General features: G+C 49.3%; 1 protein-coding gene across 4 annotated transcripts in view; it reads right to left on the bottom strand.

Annotated features, from left to right (window-relative positions):
- SNX13 (sorting nexin 13) overlaps positions 1 to 21,038 on the bottom strand; it is a 90,985-nt gene that overhangs the window by 39,835 nt on the left and 30,112 nt on the right. For 3 of the 4 annotated variants that reach the window (XM_007505422.3, XM_007505423.3, XM_056800561.1), the window contains exons 2-11: positions 20,591 to 20,703; positions 17,693 to 17,795; positions 16,828 to 16,917; positions 16,220 to 16,341; positions 10,789 to 10,910; positions 10,592 to 10,693; positions 8,184 to 8,272; positions 7,658 to 7,741; positions 6,008 to 6,146; positions 696 to 784 (exon numbers count right to left, since the gene is read on the bottom strand). In XM_007505422.3, coding sequence (XP_007505484.2) covers positions 696 to 784; positions 6,008 to 6,146; positions 7,658 to 7,741; positions 8,184 to 8,272; positions 10,592 to 10,693; positions 10,789 to 10,910; positions 16,220 to 16,341; positions 16,828 to 16,917; positions 17,693 to 17,795; positions 20,591 to 20,703 — 1,053 coding nt within the window. Of the gene's footprint in view, positions 1 to 695; positions 785 to 6,007; positions 6,147 to 7,657; positions 7,742 to 8,183; positions 8,273 to 10,591; positions 10,694 to 10,788; positions 10,911 to 16,219; positions 16,342 to 16,827; positions 16,918 to 17,692; positions 17,796 to 20,590; positions 20,704 to 21,038 lie in introns of those variants that run through there. The other variant, XM_056800562.1, reaches the window with a different exon arrangement.

The raw sequence follows: 21,038 nt of genomic DNA, 5'->3' as shown, positions 1-21,038 counted from the left end.
AGACCCGTTCACTAACTATTTCCAACCTAACATTATCTATTCTCTGAGGACACCATGACACCACCAAAGAGCTGCATACAAACTCTGCAGAAAAAGTGGAATGATCCTTTGGGGGGGGGGGGTTCCATAATGCCGGGAGAGGGGAGGATTTTCCTTCTTGATGTAAACTACAGGTCACCACATCTTCTGGACCCCTACCAAGTCTTCACCAAGTTTCTCCATCAATCTTCCACAGAGCACCTATCGATCTAATACTTTGTAATCTTGGTATTAAGATATTAAGATTTTTTTTTAATCCACAAATTTCAGGAACTGAGCTCACTGACAATAAGTGTGGCTTCCATGACATAGGCCATATGTGTCCTACTTTAATTATGTAATATTTGAATATTTTTGCCCACAGGGTAAGCACATAAGAAAGGGGAAAACTCTAATTAAAGGTCTTTTGAGAAGTACTGTACTAAAGTTAACTTTCCTCGTTCTGGTTTATAATCAGTCATCTAACTGATATTTCAGTTAAATGGAATTATTCTTAATCAAATGCTAATTAAAAAATACATTACTTAGCCTCATACCCTTCCTAACTATGTGACCTTGGGCAAGTCATTCAACTCCAACTGCCTAGCTCTTGCTGCTCTTCTGTTTTACAACTGATACAAAGACAGAAGGTAAAAAAATAGATATATATTACTTACTTTGCCTGACTGCAACCTCTGTATTCTGGAGTCACATACTTTCTTTACAAATAATAAACTATTAATTTGATTTTTGATAGTGTTGATATCTAAAAATAAACACAATGAAGATGCATTTAGAAACTAAATATATGACATTTATATAATATTTTAATATGTACAGACTAATTTAACAAACAACCTAAAATTTTTTTTCAACAAAAGGTAAAATTTGAATAATCAAATGCAACAATTTAAGTAAATTGATATTTAGGTTCTGATATATACTGTGCATATCTGAGTATGTAATATGTATATACATATGTATGTACACATATACAGCATGGGGGTTGAGGGACCACTTAAGAACTTTGCTTTTGGGTCAGGAGGAAGCGGTTAGAAGGGGCCACAGCTCCAATGAGCCGACGTTAACCATCTACTCCACCCACATACATGACTGAATGGCCTGCGCTTTGAATGAATATCTGGTGGATGAATGCCAGGTATGAAGTTAGACGAAATGGGAAGCTACAAGAACAAAGAAGTCACAGACAGCCCCCCATCCAGTTATGGTGACAAAGAAATTAAGAGTTTGTTCAATGGATGTGCTGTTGCTTCCATTAATGTTTCTATTTATTTCCCCAGAGATTCCCCAGCTATGATTTCTTTATTTCTTTTAATTCTGAATTTAAACACCAAAAAAGGAATTTCCCAAATGCACAGAAAAATACCTGAGAATTTTGTAAGAAACCATGAATTATCATGTTATACCACTTGATATATATATAAATTCCATATTGCTAGGATGTGCATCTCTCTAACCTTCTGTTCTCTTCTGGGTCATGCACCAATGGCCTTTAGCTTTTGGGCATCCCAAGTGCTACCCCCTTTAGTCCCCCTAATTAATATTGATCCAAATGACATAGCATCGGGTCCTTTACTACTTCCAAGTGGGCAGTGACCAGCTTCAGCAAGGGGTCTCCAGAGATACAGCTGATCTTCACACTGGATCAGACCTCTTCAACCTTTTAAATCGTTCTTCTTTTCAACATTGTTGTTCTTGTAAAAACTGTTCTCTTCATTCAGCTCACTTTGCTTTGCTTTCATTCCCATTGGGCAGGACTACAGTTGTCTCTCATCATTTCTACTATCCACACGGGACAATTTGTTCAAGTCCTTTCTCTGAATTCCAGTTCTATTTGCTTTTCCTTCTACTCAAGTTCTTCTTTCGGGATCAGAGTTTGCTTTGCTTGTGACTATTTCTTTTGCCTACCCTGGCTGGTTTCTCTGTCACGCCTGCTCTACATGTGTGTTTAACCCTTTATTTTTTACGAGAAGTGAAAAAAAGAAAAATAGAGATTCATGCAAGCAATTCCTGTGCTACCATCTCCACCAGCTGTCCACCAACTGACCAACTGCCATCAGCAGGCAGGCAGTCCTGCCAGCTGAAGCATCAGGGCCACTTGAGGGAGAGACAGGTGATAGACAGCAAGTGCCTGGCAGGTTAAATCACCAGTACTCTCTTGACTACCATCTCCCCTCTGACACTGATGAAGATATCCTGAGTCACAGGAGCAGTATGATTTCTAGACTAGGGCCATTATTCTGGGGAGATGCAGCCAGGAGATGAATAGATGTTGCAGGGATTGAAGTGTCAGGTATTAAGGACCCAGAAAAGGAAGTTTTGGCCATTGGCACCCTTGGCTATTCATGCACTCATTCATTCACAAGGCTGAGGTTCATCTGATTTCCATGGTGAATTCCATGAGAGAGCTGATTTCCAGCTCTCTCTAGGCTGAGAGTTCTCAAACCTGCTTATCCAGCCCTAATCCATCTCCAATTTCCCAGTGGACATCTTAAACTTACGCTGCTCCAAATTGTCACGACTTTCACATCCCAATGACTCTGAAGCCCACTCAACACCCCCTACCTCCCAATTCCTTATTCCTGTCTCCTTCTACCCTCTTATTCCAAGTTTTATCCACAATCCACCCAGCCCTTTCACTATACCCTTTGGAATGCCTTTTCCAAGGCAATGAATTGTCCCTCATTTTAAATTGTTCCCACTCCTAACTTAACAAAACATGGTTCTTCCCTGATGACAAAACTTTCCTGGCTACCTTTTCCAGGACCAGCTGTGATTTCAATTATTCTCTTTGGCTCAATGGTTGAGGGAAGAATTGGAATGCCACTTGTTCCCCATTACCACTTCCAGGTTCTCCCCCTTTCTCTATCATTCACTAACCTCACTTTCTTTTAAAGTTCATGCTATTGATCTTTACCAGTCAATTAAAATCCTGGTAGTGGCTGCCTACATAGCCCCAAGTCTTATTTCCCCCACAAGTTTGCTATCTGGTTCACATTTTTTTCTTCTTCCTCAACTCCTGCCTTCATATTAGAGGACATCAATATCCATATTGATATTCCCTCAAATTCCCAAACCACTCAGTTCCTCAATCTACTCTCCTTCCATGAGCTTCATCCCACATCAACCACACAAAGAAGTCCATATTCTCCATCTTGCCCTCACCATCACATGTTTAGGAATTCTGAAATCTCCTTATCCAGCCATAATCTACTGGCTTTTCCATTTTCCCTTATGTAACCCTTTTCTTTCTCTTGCACCATGTCTTCCAATTCCTTGACTCCTCAATACTCTCCCCACATTAGCCACTCTCTCTTTTCTCCATCTTTTAGTGAACCAATTTTGACTCTACACTGCCCTCCTCTCTTGAATTTTCTCCCATTATCATCTCACCAAGTATGCTTAGCCAAGGCTTAACCTTGAGTCACTCCCACCATTCATCACCTTTGTGCCTACATATATGCTGCTAAATGAAGGATAAAATCTTGTAACTATTCTGACTGTGGCCACTACAAAGGCAGGCTAGACAGTCTTAGCTGGGCCCTCTCTGCTGCTTGGAATCCTACCATATACCTCCCTAATCAAGTCCCTCTTCCTCTCTCCACAGTGGCTCTTCCATACCTTTCCATTCCTCCTCAATTCCATTCCCACTGTCAGTGGAGAATTTTGTCTCTTATTTTAAAGAAAAAATTAAGGCCATTTGCTGTGAAAACTTGCTCTTCATCTCCCATCACTCAGGTGTCCTCTGCCCCTTTCTCCAGGACAATGTGGCTTTATTCTGTACCAAGTTGAACTCCTTTATGTGTACAGGAGATGTCATTCCATTCTGTCTCCTCCAACAGATTGCCCTTCTGCCATCCCCTCTCTTTCACTTATTTTCTCTCTTTCCCTCTCTACTGGATTCCTCCTCCAGGTAGTACCCCATATCCTACAAGAAGTCTTTCCTGATTCCCCTTAATTCCCTCTACCCATTGTTTCCACTCAGTTCTATACTTCTTTGTACCCAGTTATTGCCTTGAGAATGGGGACTGTCTCTGGTCTTTCACTGTATCTTGAGTTCTTAGCATAGTGTCTAGAGCATAGTAGATATTTAATAAATGTTTACTGACTGAATGCCTGCTTCAAAAATTGCTTCATTCACTCATTCATTTCTTCACCTATAAGTGAAATTCACCTGATATCTGTTCCCTTCATCCCTTACTTCAGCTTTGTACACATTCCTTTGGAAGCACCCCAGTAATGAAGAATAACCAGTTCCAGGCACTTCTTCCTTCCTATACAACTGAATTCTTTCTACACAGAGTAAGGGCTTAATGAATGCTGTACCAGATTGAGGTCCAGCTCCTCTACGGTACCCCAATCATGAGGAAAGCAACGTTTCTGTCTCCTTTCTTTGCTCTACCTTGATGAATCCTTTTTTTAGCCTCTTTTTTTCTTCCTCTTTAAAGCCTCAGACAAGAGCCAATCCTCACACTCCCTTCGGTTTTTCTTATTTATCTCCTCCATTGTCCTTTAAACAGTAGCTACTTCCAATGACTCAAGTGGAGGTTTCTCTTGAATTCTTTTTCTGTACATCCAAGTTCCAACTCAGCACTAGTCTTTTCATTAAAAAGAAATCTTCAAGTCTTTGATTCTACCCACCATTCACTGCAAGGAAAACTATTCTCAGAGATCGGCTCTCCCTCTGCCTCTTAGAACACGGTATTCCAAAAACTGCTCTTGTTTAGGGCAGACGCTGTCTGCCTGGAGTTCACTGGTGCTTGAACCCTTTTTTTCCCCTTATGTTGGGGCTCTGGATTCTTCAGTTTTCATGTATGTTTTCTTAAAATAATACTGTCCTGGCTTTGTTTTAGAAATTCTGGTTTTCAGGGAGTCCAATGATTCTTACCATTTACTGATTCTCCTCCAGAGCTTGTATTTATTTTTTGAGGTCTTCTAGGTTTTGTTTTTGTTTTTTTCTTTCTGCATCTCCAATTGTAATTAGGGAATTACTGTCTCTTTGAAAGGATTTCTAGCCATTTAGATAGTTACAATAATTTTTATATTGCTTGGTATCTTTTTTGGTTTACTCATTACTGTAGCTGTAATTCCTGAATTCGGGCTTTATACCAGGCCTAAAAGCTGCTGTGCTTTAGGGTGAGGTACTGGGTCCTGTTTAGGGGTCACAGGCCTCTCCTCCTTCAAAAGTCAGGTCACCCAGACTTCAGAGATAGGGTTTCAGGATCCTTGATGGCATTTGAGATCAGGAGTCCCTGGGCACGGGCCTCTAGGCTGAGTGCTTCAATACCACACTGATTGCTGTCATTCATACCTTGATGTTTCTGACATCCCCTTGAGGCTTTCACTGTTTTCTGCTGTTGCCCTCTTCAGACAACCTTTTTGGGCTCCACATATCTCTGGACTTCTGGTCACACTAAGAGGCTGGCTGCATGAATGCTTTCCCTCGTCCTACTGCCTAAAGACTTCTGTAGCTGGTCTATGGAAGCTAGGGGAAGAGCCACTGTTCAGGCAGCCAACATGGCCAGACATCAACTGGGAGTGACTTCTGCTTGTGGTCTTCCTGTATGCCCCCTGAAGTATAGACCAAGAGTCCAAGGGAAGCTCCTTGACATCTGCCTTCCCCCTGCTCCCCCCATTCCACAAAGATGTGTAGCCCTTGTTGCCAAGCGTTTGGGGGATCTTCCTGAAGGTCAAAGAAGGTCAAAGAAAGGCTCTATCACTAGAGCAAGTCCAACTTCCTTTTCCAGGTCAGTCCAGGGGTTTCATTAGCTAATCCAAATAAACCCTGCCTGTCCTAGCCCAGTATGTCCTGGATGTGGAGTGGGCAATGCATAGGACTGCTTACCATTTGTGATCATAGGATGCCTGCTGTGTGACTGATGTCCTCCCATGTGATGGTGAATACTTCCTGAACTACAACTCACCATTTGGCTTAAGATGGATCCAAGTCCAAGGTTCGCACACTCACCATCACCTGCGGTGTCGAGGGAGCGAAGATACTGTAATTCTTCCACAGCCTTATCCCTGACGGCCTCGAGCTCACCCACATTGTCACTTAATTTAATAATGTTCATAAAGGCCTCATAGTTGCAATTGGAATCACGAATCTAGGGAACAAAAATCTGGAAATTTAGGAGGTCAGTTCATGAGTTAAGATAAACCGTATTTCTCTGTAATGCTTAACCCATTCTTCCCCAAATACACCAAGGTTCATTTTTAATACTCCTTGATCAGTCACAAAGAATTTCTTAAAATCATTTGACATACACCACAGATAAACCATGAAACTCCAAATATTTTTAATAGAGATGACCCTTCAAGGAAAATAATTCAGGAAAGGGAGCAATGACTTTAATAAGACAAAAGCTTGGCCACATCCCTGTGATTAACAACATTAGATGACAGGAAGCCAAACTATTCTAAGGATGACCTTAGTCTTCTTATTGCTGAAGAGTCAACTGCCTATGTATCCGTCAAGCTTTCAAAGGCTTCATTTAACACACCCCAATTCTAAATAGCAGAATTTTATGCTTCACAATAAACTTATCCTTGAAAGTCCTAAATGTGGTCATGTAAAGGTGACTCAGAAGTCCTATTTCTGGTCCTGTCCCATGAGAAAGGCTTTAAAGACTTAAAGAAATGATTACTATACACATACCTATGTACACATGTCCATATGATCATTTTATACAGATCTAAAACATCATACAATGTGTCTGCATCTTTTTACAAGTTTTTCATTCAGTGTATACACATTTTACAGATGAAGACCAAATCCCAGGTCAGCTTCCATCCCTTGTTGGCTGGCTGCCCCTCAGTCATTTCAATAAATGTGTCAGGACCCCACCCCACCCAGGTGCCAAGGATGAACGAACTGAGGACAACAGAGGCACGCAGGCATGGCATTTAGGTACCCTAATGGGGTCCCAGAGAACACTGGCAGGGCTATGCAGCTGCACACACATTTGTCCTTTCCCAGAATACTTTTCAGCACGACATAGATTTCAAGGACCCTTATTACTGTAGGCAATCACACAAGTCCCGAGCATTACTGGGTCATCAATATGGTTAACTTCAGTAAAGACCTGGCCACACCTGGACCACAAGAGCACCCACCTTTCCTCTCAAGGTAGGCCAATGTCCCCAAGGCCACCAGGTCACTTTTGCTGAGTAAACCAGAGGAAGATGGGAGAGTGGGTGACTGGTCCAGGGCTACAAAGCAGGAGGAATCTGAATCCTGAACCCTAACTCCAAGTTCAGTGTCTTCCAAAGAAGCGACACTCATCCCTTCCTGCTTATAGCCCCACGCAGCCTAACTAGGACCCAAGGGCCAGGGCTGAAGACAGTCTTTGTCACAGCATCACTGTCTTAGGAGGGCCTCGGCTACTCTCCAAAGCTGGCCACCAGTGGAGGAGACAGATGAGAGCCTGTGCCACCAGAGAAGGGAAACGGGAAAGCCTGCAATCATAGATTTGGGCAGACCCTCCCCTTTAAGGTGTTCTGCTCAGCCCACAAGGATGTTCTATCCTGGCTGGCCCAACAGGGACACTGAGGGACCCTGAGAAGACTGCATGTTTTTAATGTGTTGGATAGAAGGTTAAAAGTCTATAGTCCTTACCATCCAGATGACATACTGATTAATATAATCAGGATCACTGAGTTGGCTTATTAATGGAAGAAGAATTCCACGCGCAAGGATTTCCTAAAAAAAAAAAAAATAAAAAGAACTAAAAAAGTGTGTAAATCTCCCCTATGAAGTGATGAACGATTCTTATTCTGCCAGGAACTCAAAAACAACAATGTCCAAACCCTGGAAGACTTTCTAGACTCAAGAAGAAAACAATTCAGAAATATGGGCACAGATCCCCAGAGGTGGCGATCTCATTAGATGGGCTCGCTGGCCCCTCCTCAAACAGCCTGGCCCCTTTGCCCTGTGAGAAGCCTGCCTCCAGGCTGGAGGAGAATGTGACCCCTTCCACCCTGCTTCCTCTGCATCACTTTCTATTCATATCCATGACTCTCGGGCTATACGTGGGGAAAGGCTCTCCCTCCTTGTCCATGTTAGCTCCAAAGCCTCTAGAGGGAGAACAGCAAACCCAGCTTCTTTCCACAGATGCAGTGAACAAAATGAAGTCTCTGCTTACCCTGACAAAGTATCGCATGATCTTGTTCTGGAAGTCTCCAGGAGGTAGCAACAAATACAGTAAGACCTCACATAGATCCCGAAGGAATCCTAGAAGGCAGAGAAAAAACAGTCAGTCACCCTACTGCACAGGGGGCAGGTAGAGCTTCCAAGGCCCTGACTCTCCCTGCTGTAAAATGCACTTTCCAGGGCAGGAGACTTTCCAGTGAGGAAGAGCCTCCAGGTCTACACAAATGGCACATTCCCAATCATTTTAAAGTCCTACTTATTACTGATTCAGCCTGTTCCTACCTTTAAAACATGAATTCCATGGCTGCTCCTTATGAATTAGGTATTCCTGAGATCTCTTCTCTCCTAAGAAAACCCCTCCAGTTTTCTAACTGTAACAGCCTGTGATTTGGGCGACAAGCACAAACCAGTACAGACAGACAAAGTATACACTTCTCTACTGTTCTCCAGATAAGATACTGGCCATTAATCATCCTGGAACAAGTTGAATTCTTCAGTTTTAATCACGAATTCACTGAGTGCTTTGTAGGATATAAATAAAGACTTTTAGTTTTCTCCCCCAGAAGAGTTTCCATTCATTGACTCTGTCTGACACCCTGAACCATATTCTAATAATACAACGAGCACAAACAAATAACAGTCTTTTCAGCGTGGGAGGAACATGAAAGAAATTTTAATAAAAAGCTATAAACTAGACTGAAGAAATCCTGGAAAGGTTTTAGTCAGTTTCTTCCCATTCCTTCTCTTGAGGAATAACGGCAAAGGAAAACACTAAATCCCACAGCCTTTTCCACTCTCTTGTGTTTAACAGAATTCACTTTCCACAACAGGGCTACTCTGTGGTCTCTGTTTCTTAATTCTAAAAGACCAACTATAGAAAACTGACCCCCACCCTAGTCTTAAAGAAATTAAGGGATAACTATTATTGCCAGCACAAAGTGAGTCCTTCCTCTAAAAAGTCCTGGATTTATATTCCCACTAACATTTCTTGATAGCAAAGATGGGACAAAATACAACTAAAAGTTTGCACACTGATGATAATTCAAAAATCAAATCAAGATCGAAAAACCTGAACTTGTATATCACTGTTCAATTTGGCCAGAGTACAACTTCTAAAACTGTGTTGAATATTTCACTTTTCAGAAAATATCTATTACATAAAAGAAGCCACATCTATAGTTAAAGCCAAGCTCGGTTAATACCAAAGAAACTATTAAACTACTACATGAATCAGATTTTGTTTTAAACTTTTGAAAGAAAAATGTGACAAGAATATATTAATAATCAAAGCATTTGTGGAATACTACCCACTTTATCTCACTGGAGTGTGAAAACAACTGAGGCAGGTCCCAAGAGGTACTGCCCCTCGTAGAGCAATGAAAACCTGAGGCCTTCCTGAAGACTCCCTTCATCAAGGTCAGTGGTGAGTTGTGAACCCTGACTACCAGTCCAGCTCTCAACCTACTGGCCATGCTTTCCAGCTGGAAACTCCAGGTGTCTTTAAGCTCATGTCCTAAACACAGACTTTATAAGCCATTTCCCAAAATATAAAAATAGGTCTGACTTCCAAATTCTGGCTAAATTAATCAACAATTCTAATACCTGAGAGGGGAAAAAGGATGATGCTGAGTCCTCAGGTGGATCAGTTAAGGTTAAAGGATAGTGAGAGTAATTAAAACCCATGGGTGATGTTGAAACCCAAATGGAGACATGGTTTGAACTTGCCAAGTCCACAAGTCCTCTTAGAGCCTCTGGTAAGAGAACTGAGAACTTCTGGCTTTCTGTCTCCTCTGCCAAGATACCAGTAAGGAGGCTGATGGCAAGAAAGGTGGCATCTAGAGGGAAGAAAGAGACCTGAAGAGCCCTCCACAAGTAGTCTATGTCACTGAACAGCCAAAAGCAAGCCAGAATTGTTTGAAGTCATCATTGACTGTTAGTGATGTGGCTGCTGCATCACCGAGACCAAGGAAGGTGGGCAGACAAGCTGGCACAGACCCTGCCAGAGAACAAAATGGATCTCCATTCCATACAATTTTGTACCAGATGGCTACTGCCCCCTGAGTAACTGCATCTTTATAATAGACTGCAGATTCCTTCAAGATTTCTTTTCCAATGTAATGCGTGAAGGCTAGAGGTCTTTATCAAGCACAGCTCCTGGGTGTGAATCCAGGCACTGCTTCCACTTGGGAGCTGTGGAACTTGAGGCAAATCACTATGGCCCTGTGGCGTGGACCTCCAAGGAGGGTTCAGACTGGCTGACTTCTAAGGTCCTCCAATGGCTGGAGAGGTCCTTCGGCTCTAGTGCCGAGTTTTGTGTTTTCTACCTTTCCAGCTAACTCTTCTCTGCCTAGATCAACCCTGGCTATGGCCCTGAGCAGGGTGAGAAGGAGAAAAGGAAACCTTCTTCTTCTTTGGGAGAGGTGCAGACCAGATCACGACAAGTGTCCTTCTCCATCTCGACTTCGACTTCAAAGAAGGTCTCTACCAAGTCTTCGGCCGAACCTGAAGAAAGCAAGCACAGGGAGAGGCTGCAGTGCCGGGAGAGCTGTCCAGCTGTGGCCTGGCCTCTCTGCTCGCAGAAGGAAGATGAGCACTACCTTTCGCCTGCTCATCCTTCTCTGTGATCTTCTGCTGGGCTTTCCTGAAAACTCGCAGATGGGTCCCAAAATCATCCACAATGCGCGTAGTGAAGTAAGGCTGCCAGTCTATCTCCTTTGACCTAATGACAAACACACGGAGAATGCAAGCATTACCAACACCATGCTAGGACCAAGCAACATAAATTATTATGGACAAAAGAGAGGTTCCTGGAAGCTAGGAAAAAAGGTGAGTAGAGATACATTCTAACTGAGAGTTCTTTTTGACTTTGGGGGGGGGGGGTGAGGGGAGTCTTAGAGATTGCTATTTCGCTATAATTTGTGACAAAGGCAATTATAACTTCCATAACATTCTCATGGGCATTAGTAGCCATAGGAGCAAGTCTCCTATTTTCTCTGGGCCTCAGATGTATGAGAAGATGGAATTAGAATATGCCTTCGGTCCCTTTCAGCTCCATTTCCTATGTCCAAACTTCTTCCTTATGTCCTCTGAACAATCACATAAAGGCTTCATCAGTATAAGGCATCAAAAAAAAAAAGGCTTGAGATTTTAAAAATAAGGGATAGCTTTCTCTTTCTTTCTTTCTTTTTTGCTTTCTTTCTTTTTCTTCCTTTCTTTCTTTTTCTTTCTTCCTTTCCTTTCCTTTCCTCCTCTCCTTCCTTCCTTCCTTCCTTCCTTCCTTCCTTCCTTCCTTCCTTCCTTCCTTCCTTCCTTCCTTCCTTCCTTCCTTCCTTCCTTCCTTCCTTCCTTCCTTCCTTCCTTCCTTCCTGCTGGGAATTTGTATTTATTTGGGGGAAGAATCAGTCTGGACTCAGGTTGAAATCTGTAAGAACTCCATGATGTGGAAAATTCTCCCTGCTAACATGGATCAGAAAACTCTCTGTACCCGCCAGAGGCCTGAGGCATCTAAAAGAGGTCAAATGACTTGTCTGTGGTCAGGTTTCAGAGGCAAACCTTAAACCCAGGGCACTGGACCCCAAAGAGCCTTCCCAAACATCTAGAGGAAAATCAATGGATCATTGTTACAAAGGAACCGGAGTTTAGCCCAAGATCCAAAACAATCTGCATTTGTCTCTGAAGTTAATTCTAGAACAATGAAATAGAATTCCCTTTCCAGTTCTGTTTAGCTTAAAGTTAATCAATAGGCACTTATTAATATTAAAAACTATGTAAAACATATTGAGATACACTTGAGTAAATGATGAGAAGGTAGGAAGTGGAGTCAGAGAGGAAGCAGGGAGAGCAGCACCATATGAAAATGAAAAGGGCCTAGGCTGAAAGTCAGTGGACTTGGCTTGGAACTCCGACTTTGCTCCTTATTCCCTATGGACCTAGGACAACTCATCTCACTTTGGTGGAAGGTTTTCTCAGAAAAACCCGAGGTGGACGAGATGCTACGACTCCCCCAGGTCTACATCTTGAGAACCTAAATGTGTCATCCCCAACACAGACTCTCAGCAATTAAACTGGGGGTGCGAGCTCCTGCCACCTGCCTTTTCTTTAAGTAGGATGGAAAACCCCACTGGACACTCAACACATAAATATGGCTTGGACCCAGAGGTCTGAGCCACAAGAGAAAGCTCGCCCACTGCCTGCCAAGCAATGCACCACTTCTGTAAGGGGAAGGAGTAACAGGAGTGACTGGGAAGAGGAGCACAAACAGACTCCAGCAGAGGGCACTGAAAGCCAACCTCAGGAGGCTCCAGGTCGCAGCAAGTGGTGGCAGGAATGGACAGATAGAAAAGATATGGGAATCCCCAACTCAGTTACTGGAAGGAAGACGGAACTCAGGCTTAAAAAAAGCTATAATGAACACAATTTGTAGTTTACCCAGAAGCTAGCATCAGGATACATGAGTAAACTAGTAAAGGCTCATAGCCTTTAATAGTAATAATCGGTTAGAATACCAAAGTGAAGCATTATCAATGTAGAATATTTAGACATCATTGAAAAAGCTTGGGGGGAAGGGATAATGGCAGGGAGCCCCAAAGGAAACAATCAGACATCAGAAACTGGATCGTTTCAGGACCAGATGTATAGACGTGCTTCCAAGATCTGCAAAGGTCTCAACATACACCAAACCTTTCTTAATTCTTACATCAATTCTCCCACAACAAAGACCTTTGAGCCCTTCTCTCCTATTGTGAATAACGTATCCTCACTTACTCACATGTGAAGACCTCTCAAAAAATCTCTTAACATAGGGCATCAACTTTAAGATATACCTCCTCTGAGCCAGGGACCTGTAGAAGTTCTTTTTAATATTCAGTTTAAAAATAATTTCCAAATGAGTCCACATTTATCAATTTTACAAAAATAAGTATATTATTTAGAATAGTTCATTATAGTCCTTGAAAGGAGGTTTATTATAACAGATTTCGAAAAAGAGAATAGCAAAGCGTGAATCAAGCACCATCTGTTCCCTACTCCCTCATACTTTATTTAATTTGATATTTAAGCCCATGCTGATAATTTCCAATTTAATATGTGTTAAGCACACGCCAGTTCACTACACAGGGAGTAAGTATGTGCTCAAATATTATAAACTAGTGACAATGTAAAATTATTAAGGAAATACCAGAACCAAAAAATACAGATTCCTGCTGACTAGTTTCAAATGCCTGTGATGGGGAAGATTTGGGGAAAGGGGAGATTTCTCATATCCATTGTTCGAAGGGCACTGAGCCAAGATTTCCTAAACTGGGGAAATGATTCAAGAAAGGAGACGAAGGCGGTTTTCAGGTTCGGACACGAGTAGCTTTCTGCACACGGATGGTCCATTATTATTCTCTGATTCCTTTCCCATCATTTCCTATCATTTTACAGTTGCAGTATTTCTGTCCAGCCACTTCTTGAGATCACTCATCCAATAGGTGGCCATCTTCCCTTTTGCTCCCGGTCTGGTTCGTGGCAGAGAATGGCTCCGGCCCTGCCACTTCACATGAGAACCCCTACATCCCGTCTTCCCACAGACACCCCTTCGTTGTAGGCCCAACCTGGAGCTCCTCCACCCGGTGCATGAGGGGGAAGAGCTTCTCCACTCCAGGGGGAGCCTGATGACTCGGCATCATCTAGACCCAGACCCAGGGCCCGCGCTGTCCTCGGTGCTCCTGGAGCAGCAAGGATGCACAACAAGATGTCCCCAGTCACAGGGAGCTCTGTGGCTCGTGGTCTTGGCTGACCAGAGGCCAAGGAAGCTGGAGGGACTAGAGGCCAGTCCTCCTGACCGTCAGACGCCGCTCAGGCACTTGGAGGTCCCAAACCAAGAGCTTCCTCAAGTGGTGAGCGGGAGATCCTGGAGCAGAGAGATGCTCTCTCCAAAGCTCCCGATGGGCAGCTGCTGCACTTCTCCCCATCCTGAGGGTCCATCTCTCCTCTCTAGGCTGCAGGCGCCCCTCTCTCCTAGCTCTCTTCTCTGAGGGCTCCTCCTGGGCTCCAGATCACTCCATCTAACCAGTCCCTCTGGGCTCCAGCTCGGGCCCCCTCTCTCTCTTCCATCCACACTAGCTCACTTGGAAACCTCATCAGTTCCCACAGATTTAGTGACCGTCTCCGGGCTGTTGACTCTCCTGACCTCCGATGGCCTTCCAAAGAGCTCTCAAACAGGATGTCTGGCATCCAACTCAAGGAGTCACCAACTCTCCCCCTGCCTTCTGATGGCCATCCAGACCTCCAGGCCCCATCCTGGATCCTCCCCATCACTCACCTCCCACCGGATCTCTCAACTTCCCCCTCTGTCCATCCTCCATTCAGCCTCCAAAGTGGTCTTCCTGAAGCAGTCTGACCTCCCTCCCAAGCCCTCCAGTGCCCCCCTGGCCTCTGGGGTCCTGTGGCCCCATGCTCTTCTCCCATCTGACTCCCCACTTCTCCTGACACTGGCCTCCGGGACATCCCCCAAAGCTCCCTCCTCCAGTCGCCCTCAGTTCCGGTGCCTCCCTGTGTCGGCTCTGTCTGTTCTCTATCTGCTCACAGGCTTTGTCCCCCTTCCAGTGTGAGCCCCAGGCTGGGCACACAGGAGGGGCTTCGCAGCTCCAAAGAGGCCAGTCCCGAGCCCTGTGCTGGGCACCTGACGCTCCCTGACTCCCATGCAGGAATGGCCAACGTGGCCCCGCTCTTGGCGGATCCCTGCAGGAACGAGCACGGACTCACTTGGATGTCCCCACGCTCTACGTGGGGCCCTGGAGGGGTCCCCCGGCGCAGCTCCAAGCCTTCCTCCCGTGCTGAGCCTCACTATTTATGGAACGGCTGGCTAGCTACTCACCGACGTGTCTCTCCCCTGCGTACGCCTGTAGCAGGCCCGTCTCCCGGCACCTCCCTCCCTCCAGCTAAGGGTTCTTTCCAGCTCTTCACAGGGCTGGAATGGCCACCTATCTGTCCCTCCATCCATCCCTCACTCATCCGTTTGTCCATCATCCCTCCCCCTCCCTCCCAGACCGAAGCCCGCGGCTGCCCTGAGTCAGGCTGACAGGCCCGGGCCCTGACCTGCTGATTTCCAGTAAGCCACACGGGGCCTGCCAAGAGCCATCCCGGAGTCCCCCTCAAAGCGGCGCCCTTTGCGCCGCTCGTCTCCAGGTCTCTGTAAAGCCTGGGGCCCAGCAGTGCCTCTACAAACGCTCCTGTGCGGCAGGGGGAGGCCAGCTGGACGAGGGTCATGTTCTCCGGGCTGGGTGACCCCCCAAGAGGCCTGTTTTCCCCGCTGCTGCAGTAGAAGGCCGGCCCACGGGGCAGAGGCCAAGACAGTGCGAGTGGGGTGGCAGCAGCCGACGGGAGGCTCCCCCGCTCAGGAGACAGAGCGCCTCTCCCCCATCCTTTCTTGATGACAAAGGGGTGACCCTGGCTGGGGCAATGGCGGCAGGCGCTCGCAGGATGGGCTCCAGGCGCCTGGGGTTCCTGGCTCAGGACAGCCTCTGGCAGTTGAGACTGACCCTGGGGCACCCCTCGGGTGGGAGCCCGGGAGGAATCCTGATGAGAAGGTGCTGCAGGAAGATCTCTGGGCGAGCCAGGGACCCGGGGCCTGCTGGGGGTGGAGGGGTCAGGAAGGAAAGAAGGACGCGGGATCCCAGGCTCCTTCACGGCCTCCATCGGGCCCATCCGAGTTCAATGGGGCTGAGCCACTTCTTAGCGGACCGAGCGCCGCGGTCAAATGGGGATCAGGATAAAAGCAGCTCCCCCAGGATCAAAGGACTTCCATAAGGTGCTCGACCCCGGAGGGCATCGGGCCCTCCCTCCGGCCTCCTGCTGACCACTGGCAGGCGAGACCCTGGGCCATCTCACGGAAAGCTTCCACGCCAGCAGAGCGCTTCCAGAGATTGCGCCTGACTCTCCCGGCAGTTTCCCAGCCGGGGACACTGAGGCCTACGTGGCTGCCCCGGGGCCCCTAAGCTCGGGCCTGCGTCCCCACATTCTGAGACGACGCCCCCGATACCTCACCTGGTAGAAAACTGGATGAGGGCGTTCTGGAGCGTCTGCCTGATTTCGAGGAGGAAAGACTCATCGTCGCTCAGCGTGTAATACCAATACTGGACATAATCCCGCAAGGAGAACTGGATCACCTGCAAGGACACGGGAAAGCACACGCCACGCGTTGGGCCGAGAAGAACAGGAAGCGGGCCGGGCTGCCCCGGGTCGCGGCTTCCCTGCCCCCCCCCCCCCGGAAGGAGCCCGTGCCCACGGGGCCACACCGCCCGGTGACGGCAGACACAAAGGGGCCTCCTCGCCCGGCCTGGCCGCCAGCCTCCGGCTCAGGCTTCCCACTGGAGGTTGTTCCAGTCTCCATGGAACTTCTCCACTTTATTATTCCTTTTAGCACAATAGTATTCCATCACCAACAGATACCACAATCTGTTCAGCCATTCCCACTCGGACTCTATCTCTGGCCCGGCAGTCCTCTAGGCTGTCTGAGGGTAACCTCTAGGAGGGACACGCTGGCGTCTGGCCCCGAGAGCGTCTGCTGTCGTTACAGGCCGTCGGCCGAGGGGGCTCCTCCTCCGCGGGACCCCCAAGCTGGAAAGGGAGCGCTCGCGCCCGGGGCCACGCACCTGCTGGAGAGGCTCATCGATGATGTTGGCACCCGTCAATCTTCGGTCGATCTTAATGGTCCGAGCTTCCCGCCTCATTTCTTCTAAGCACTAAAGAGAGGGCACACACACACACGCACACACACACACACACACACACACACGCGCGCGCGCGTCACAAGACGTCCCTCCCTCGACACACGTCCCGGCGCGTCGCTGTCACCCTCTTCCATTGTGACTGTCTCATCGAGCATGTCACCCCAAGGCCTCCCACCAGGCAGTCCTGACTATGCTCTAGCGTGGACGACACCCTCCTCGAGGCCCAGCGGCTCTCACAAAACAAAGGAAACGGCCAGGAAGGTCCCGAATCCTTCTGGGACAAAAAAGCTAAAGGACTTCATGAAAAAGTGGGGCGCGGGCGGGGCGGCTCCCCTCCAAACGGCTCTCACGGCCTGCGTGCCAGCAGAAGGACGGAGTCTGTCGCCTCTTTGGGGAGTCTCAAGGCACCCCGGAAGAGTCCGTCTACTCTGGACTCTCCAGATCACTGTGGAAGCGCGCGGGCCCAGAGGCCATGGCTAGGGCAGCGGGGGGCCTGGAAAGGACACCCCGAGGAAGGCCCCGCTGGGAGGGAGGGGAAGCCGCATCCTCGGGGCCGCGGGCGAGAAGGAGAATCCCAAAGTGGGCAGAGCAAGCTCAGCAGTCGAGGTCTCACTCAACAAGCCAGGCCTCCCCGCCTGGAGAGGTGAACCCCGGCAGCCCCCGCCCAGCTCTGCCCACTTCCCATCCTTTTGTCGGGGGACCAGGAAGCCCAGCCGTTTCCTCCCGAAGGGCAGAAAGCCGCCCCCCTCCCCCAAAGAAAGGGATGGCGGGCCGGCCGGCGGCTTACCTTCGGAATCCCTGCGGAGGTCGGGGGGAGGAAGGAGTGCTCACACTGCTCCAGGTACTTCTCGGAAGCGGTTCTTCCAAAGAGGAGCGTGACCACAAAGCCCCTGGGGGACGAGAGCCGCGTCACGGGCAGACACTGACCCAGGACCAACGTGCTCCTCCCAAGGCTTCCCTTCACCGGAATGGGTCCGGGGCCAGAAGGGGGCGTCGGAGCTGGGGGTGGGGGTGGCATAAACGTCCGCCCCTCCCCCAACACCTGCCCTGCCCTCCCCAATGCTGACAAGTCTGGAGACGATGAAAGTCGGAAAGTCGCCGTTTGGGGAAAGAAGGCTCCGCGCCATCCTGCACTGCTGTGGGCATCAAAGCCGGCTCCCTGGTCAGGGCCATGGCCGGAGAGAGGGCCTGAGGGTCCCTGCTGGGTCCCCTGCCGTGACCGGTAACTGCCGGCGGGTAGGTCAGGAGCCAGGACAAGCCGGAATTCTGACTCCGGGTCACAGAACTTGGACGTCCGGCCTCTTTGGTTCTGCGCGACCCTGACAGAGGCGGGTGCGCTGAGGATCACCTTACAGATGTGGAAACTGAGGCCACAGAGGTTCAATGACATGTCTAAGACTGGATTTGAACTCGGGTCTTCCCGACTCCAGGCTCAGCACACCATCTACTGGATCATGAAACTATTAATTTAATTATTAAGTTTTGAAACGATGCATTATTAATGAAAACACAGATTCGTCAGACTATTAAAATCATTAAAGCCCAAGAGGAGAACGTTTAGAATGGCCGCCCTCGGGAACTCGCCTCTAGAGGCACAAGACATGAGAATTCACTGTCTGTCGCCCACACAAGGTTTCCCTAAAAACCTCTCACGCAGACAGAAGTGCTTTCGGAAGTGGGCCGGCCGTCACGCCTCTGCTTAGAGCACTTCGAGCTGTAAGGCTGGGCAGTGGGGGTGACACGACTGGTCTAGGGTCACTCAGCCAGGAAGTGTCCGAGGGCAGACTGGAACCCAGGACCGTCCGGCACCAGGCCCAGAGCTGCCTCCACTGAGCCTCCCAGGGGGGGCAGACACGGCTGAAGGCAGGAGAAGATGGTGGGAGCGGACGGACAGAGGGACACAAGGGGGGGAGGGGCGGCCTCGTCATGCCTCTCGGCCTCCTCTGGGGGTTTCCTTTCAGAGCCTGGGTTTGGGGGTTCTGTCACCCAGAGTGAGGCCCGCCGGTACCAAAACGGACTGATCTCACTTTAAGATGAGGCGCCCCAGCAGGATTTTCCCACCTCAGGAACTCTCCAAGTGAGCCAGACCTCCGGTGCTGAGGAGTGCAGAGCTCCTCGCTGACATGTTCAGTCTTCTAAGGCACAAACTGAATCGGAACCAAATCAGAACCAACCCATTTTGTCAGAAAAAGGGGCCGTTCGGTCTGAGCCCACTGAAGAGGGGACAATAATAAAAGGGCAGACAAAGTGCAGGTTCCGGCTGGCCTGACTCTGTCTCCACACTGAATTCCCATCAGCCCCTGGTCCCGGCCCTGCTCTGACCGCCCCCTCCTTCCTGCCAGCCTCAAGGATTTCCTCTCGGGGTCAGTCCCCCCAGGCAGCTGCCTCCTCCAGAAAGGCCCCCCTGACCATCACTCCTCCCACATGGCTCCAGTGATCCGTCTGGACTTCCTGGCCCGAATCAGGGTTCTGCTGAACCCAGACGGGGTTGAGCCCAAAACACGGTGTTAAAAGCCGTCTACAAGCGGGGCCGCTGGAGCGAGGATGAGGCTGGCCGTGCTCTGGTGGGGAGCCCCTGTGGAGGTCTCAGGCAGTGCCGGGCAGCTCAGGGTGCCCAGAACGGGCCCCGGCAAGGCTGGGGGCAGGGAGAGGAGGCTGGACGGCTGAGCCCGAGTCTGTCCCAATCCAGGCTGGGAGGCCCCAGCTGGGCCAGCTCGGTTGCACGTAGAGCTGCGGCGCTCCGTGGAAGCCCGTATTCCACGGCTCTGTGTGCTGGGCTCGACGATGCCCCCCTGGAGGCACCGCACAAGGCACTTCACACTACATGTAGGGTTGAGCCTAGTGGGAGGCAGCCGCTCTGATGGCCCCCTTTTCAGGGGGGGAAACTGAGGCAAGCTTCACACCCAGCAAGGGTCTGAGGCTGGATTCTAACTCAGGTCTTTGGGACTCCACTGGCTGGGTGATGGGAGGGACTTGTCTCCCCTCGGCAGCCATTCACTGTGGTGGACACAGGATCAAACTCTTCTCAATCCTGGCCCTCGTCGGCACTCTGGAAGGTTCTGGATTCGAAACCTCCCAGAGCCAGGGAAGCCTGTCTGATCATAGTTGCTGCAGTGACTCAGACTCGGCCTCTGAGGCCCGTGTGGGTCAAGTCCGGCCTCAGTGCCTTGGGTGCTCAGGGCTTGGCCGGGGCCTTCTTTGGCCTGGTTCGGAGGTCTACACTCTGGTCAGGGGGACCTTCTGAAGCACCTGATTTACTTCTGTGCATGGACAGGGCTGGATGGGGCACCTCTGCCCAGTGGGGGACCCTCAGACACCCCTGGACCGAGGTGAGAGTCCCAGGACACGTCACGGGGACTGCGGGCCTGAGTGCTAAACAACCTGGCAGGTTGGGGGGGGTTAGACCAGGAGCAGGAAGTTGTCCCCCCTCGCAGGGCACCAGAGCCCTGAGAAAAGGCCCAGTGGAGCCTCCCAGCATGCTGGGGACCGTTTTGGGGGTCCGCTGGCCCAGGCACCTCTGGGGGGACCCCTGGCAGCGCAGTTTCTGGGGGCCTCCATCGCCACTGGGCTGACCACAGGAGGGCCTCTTCCCAGGCCCCCTCCCGGCTGAGGAGGGTCTCGGAGGCTCTTCTGTAGAGCCAGCCCATTTCTGCTCCCCGCACCCTCGAGGCAGAGCCGTACTTACCCAGTCACAAAGCAGAGGACATAAAAGGCAAAGTAGAAGATGGCGAAGGGTCCGAATGTGACAAGGAAAAGCACGAGGCCGAGGCTTCCCCATCCCCATATGGAAAGGCTGGCCTGGAAGGGAACAAAGGGCAGAGCGTGAGGGATGCTGATCTATGCAGGGCCTCCTGGGCCCACCAAAGGCACCCCATCCACATCCTTCTGGTCCAGCCTCAGGCTGGCTCTGGCCCTCTCTGCGGGACGCTGTGGCCTCTTTGAGAGGTGCCTGGGCAGCACTGCGGTCACTCGTCCACAATGACGGCCGCTTCCAGACTCCTGGCCGGCCCTGACCATGCCCCTGTCGCTCTGGGTCTCCCCTGAGCCCTGCACCAACCCGCAGGCCTTTGGTCCCAGATCCGGCGCAGGAGGAGGAGCCACAGTCACCATTGGAGAGCTGGGAAAAGGGGGTG

This window comes from Monodelphis domestica, chromosome 5 (genome assembly GCF_027887165.1).
Source record: "Monodelphis domestica isolate mMonDom1 chromosome 5, mMonDom1.pri, whole genome shotgun sequence".
Taxonomy (NCBI): Eukaryota; Metazoa; Chordata; class Mammalia; order Didelphimorphia; family Didelphidae; genus Monodelphis; species Monodelphis domestica.
Note: the sequence above shows the minus strand (reverse complement) of the source record. Positions and strands in the feature narration are given on the sequence as shown.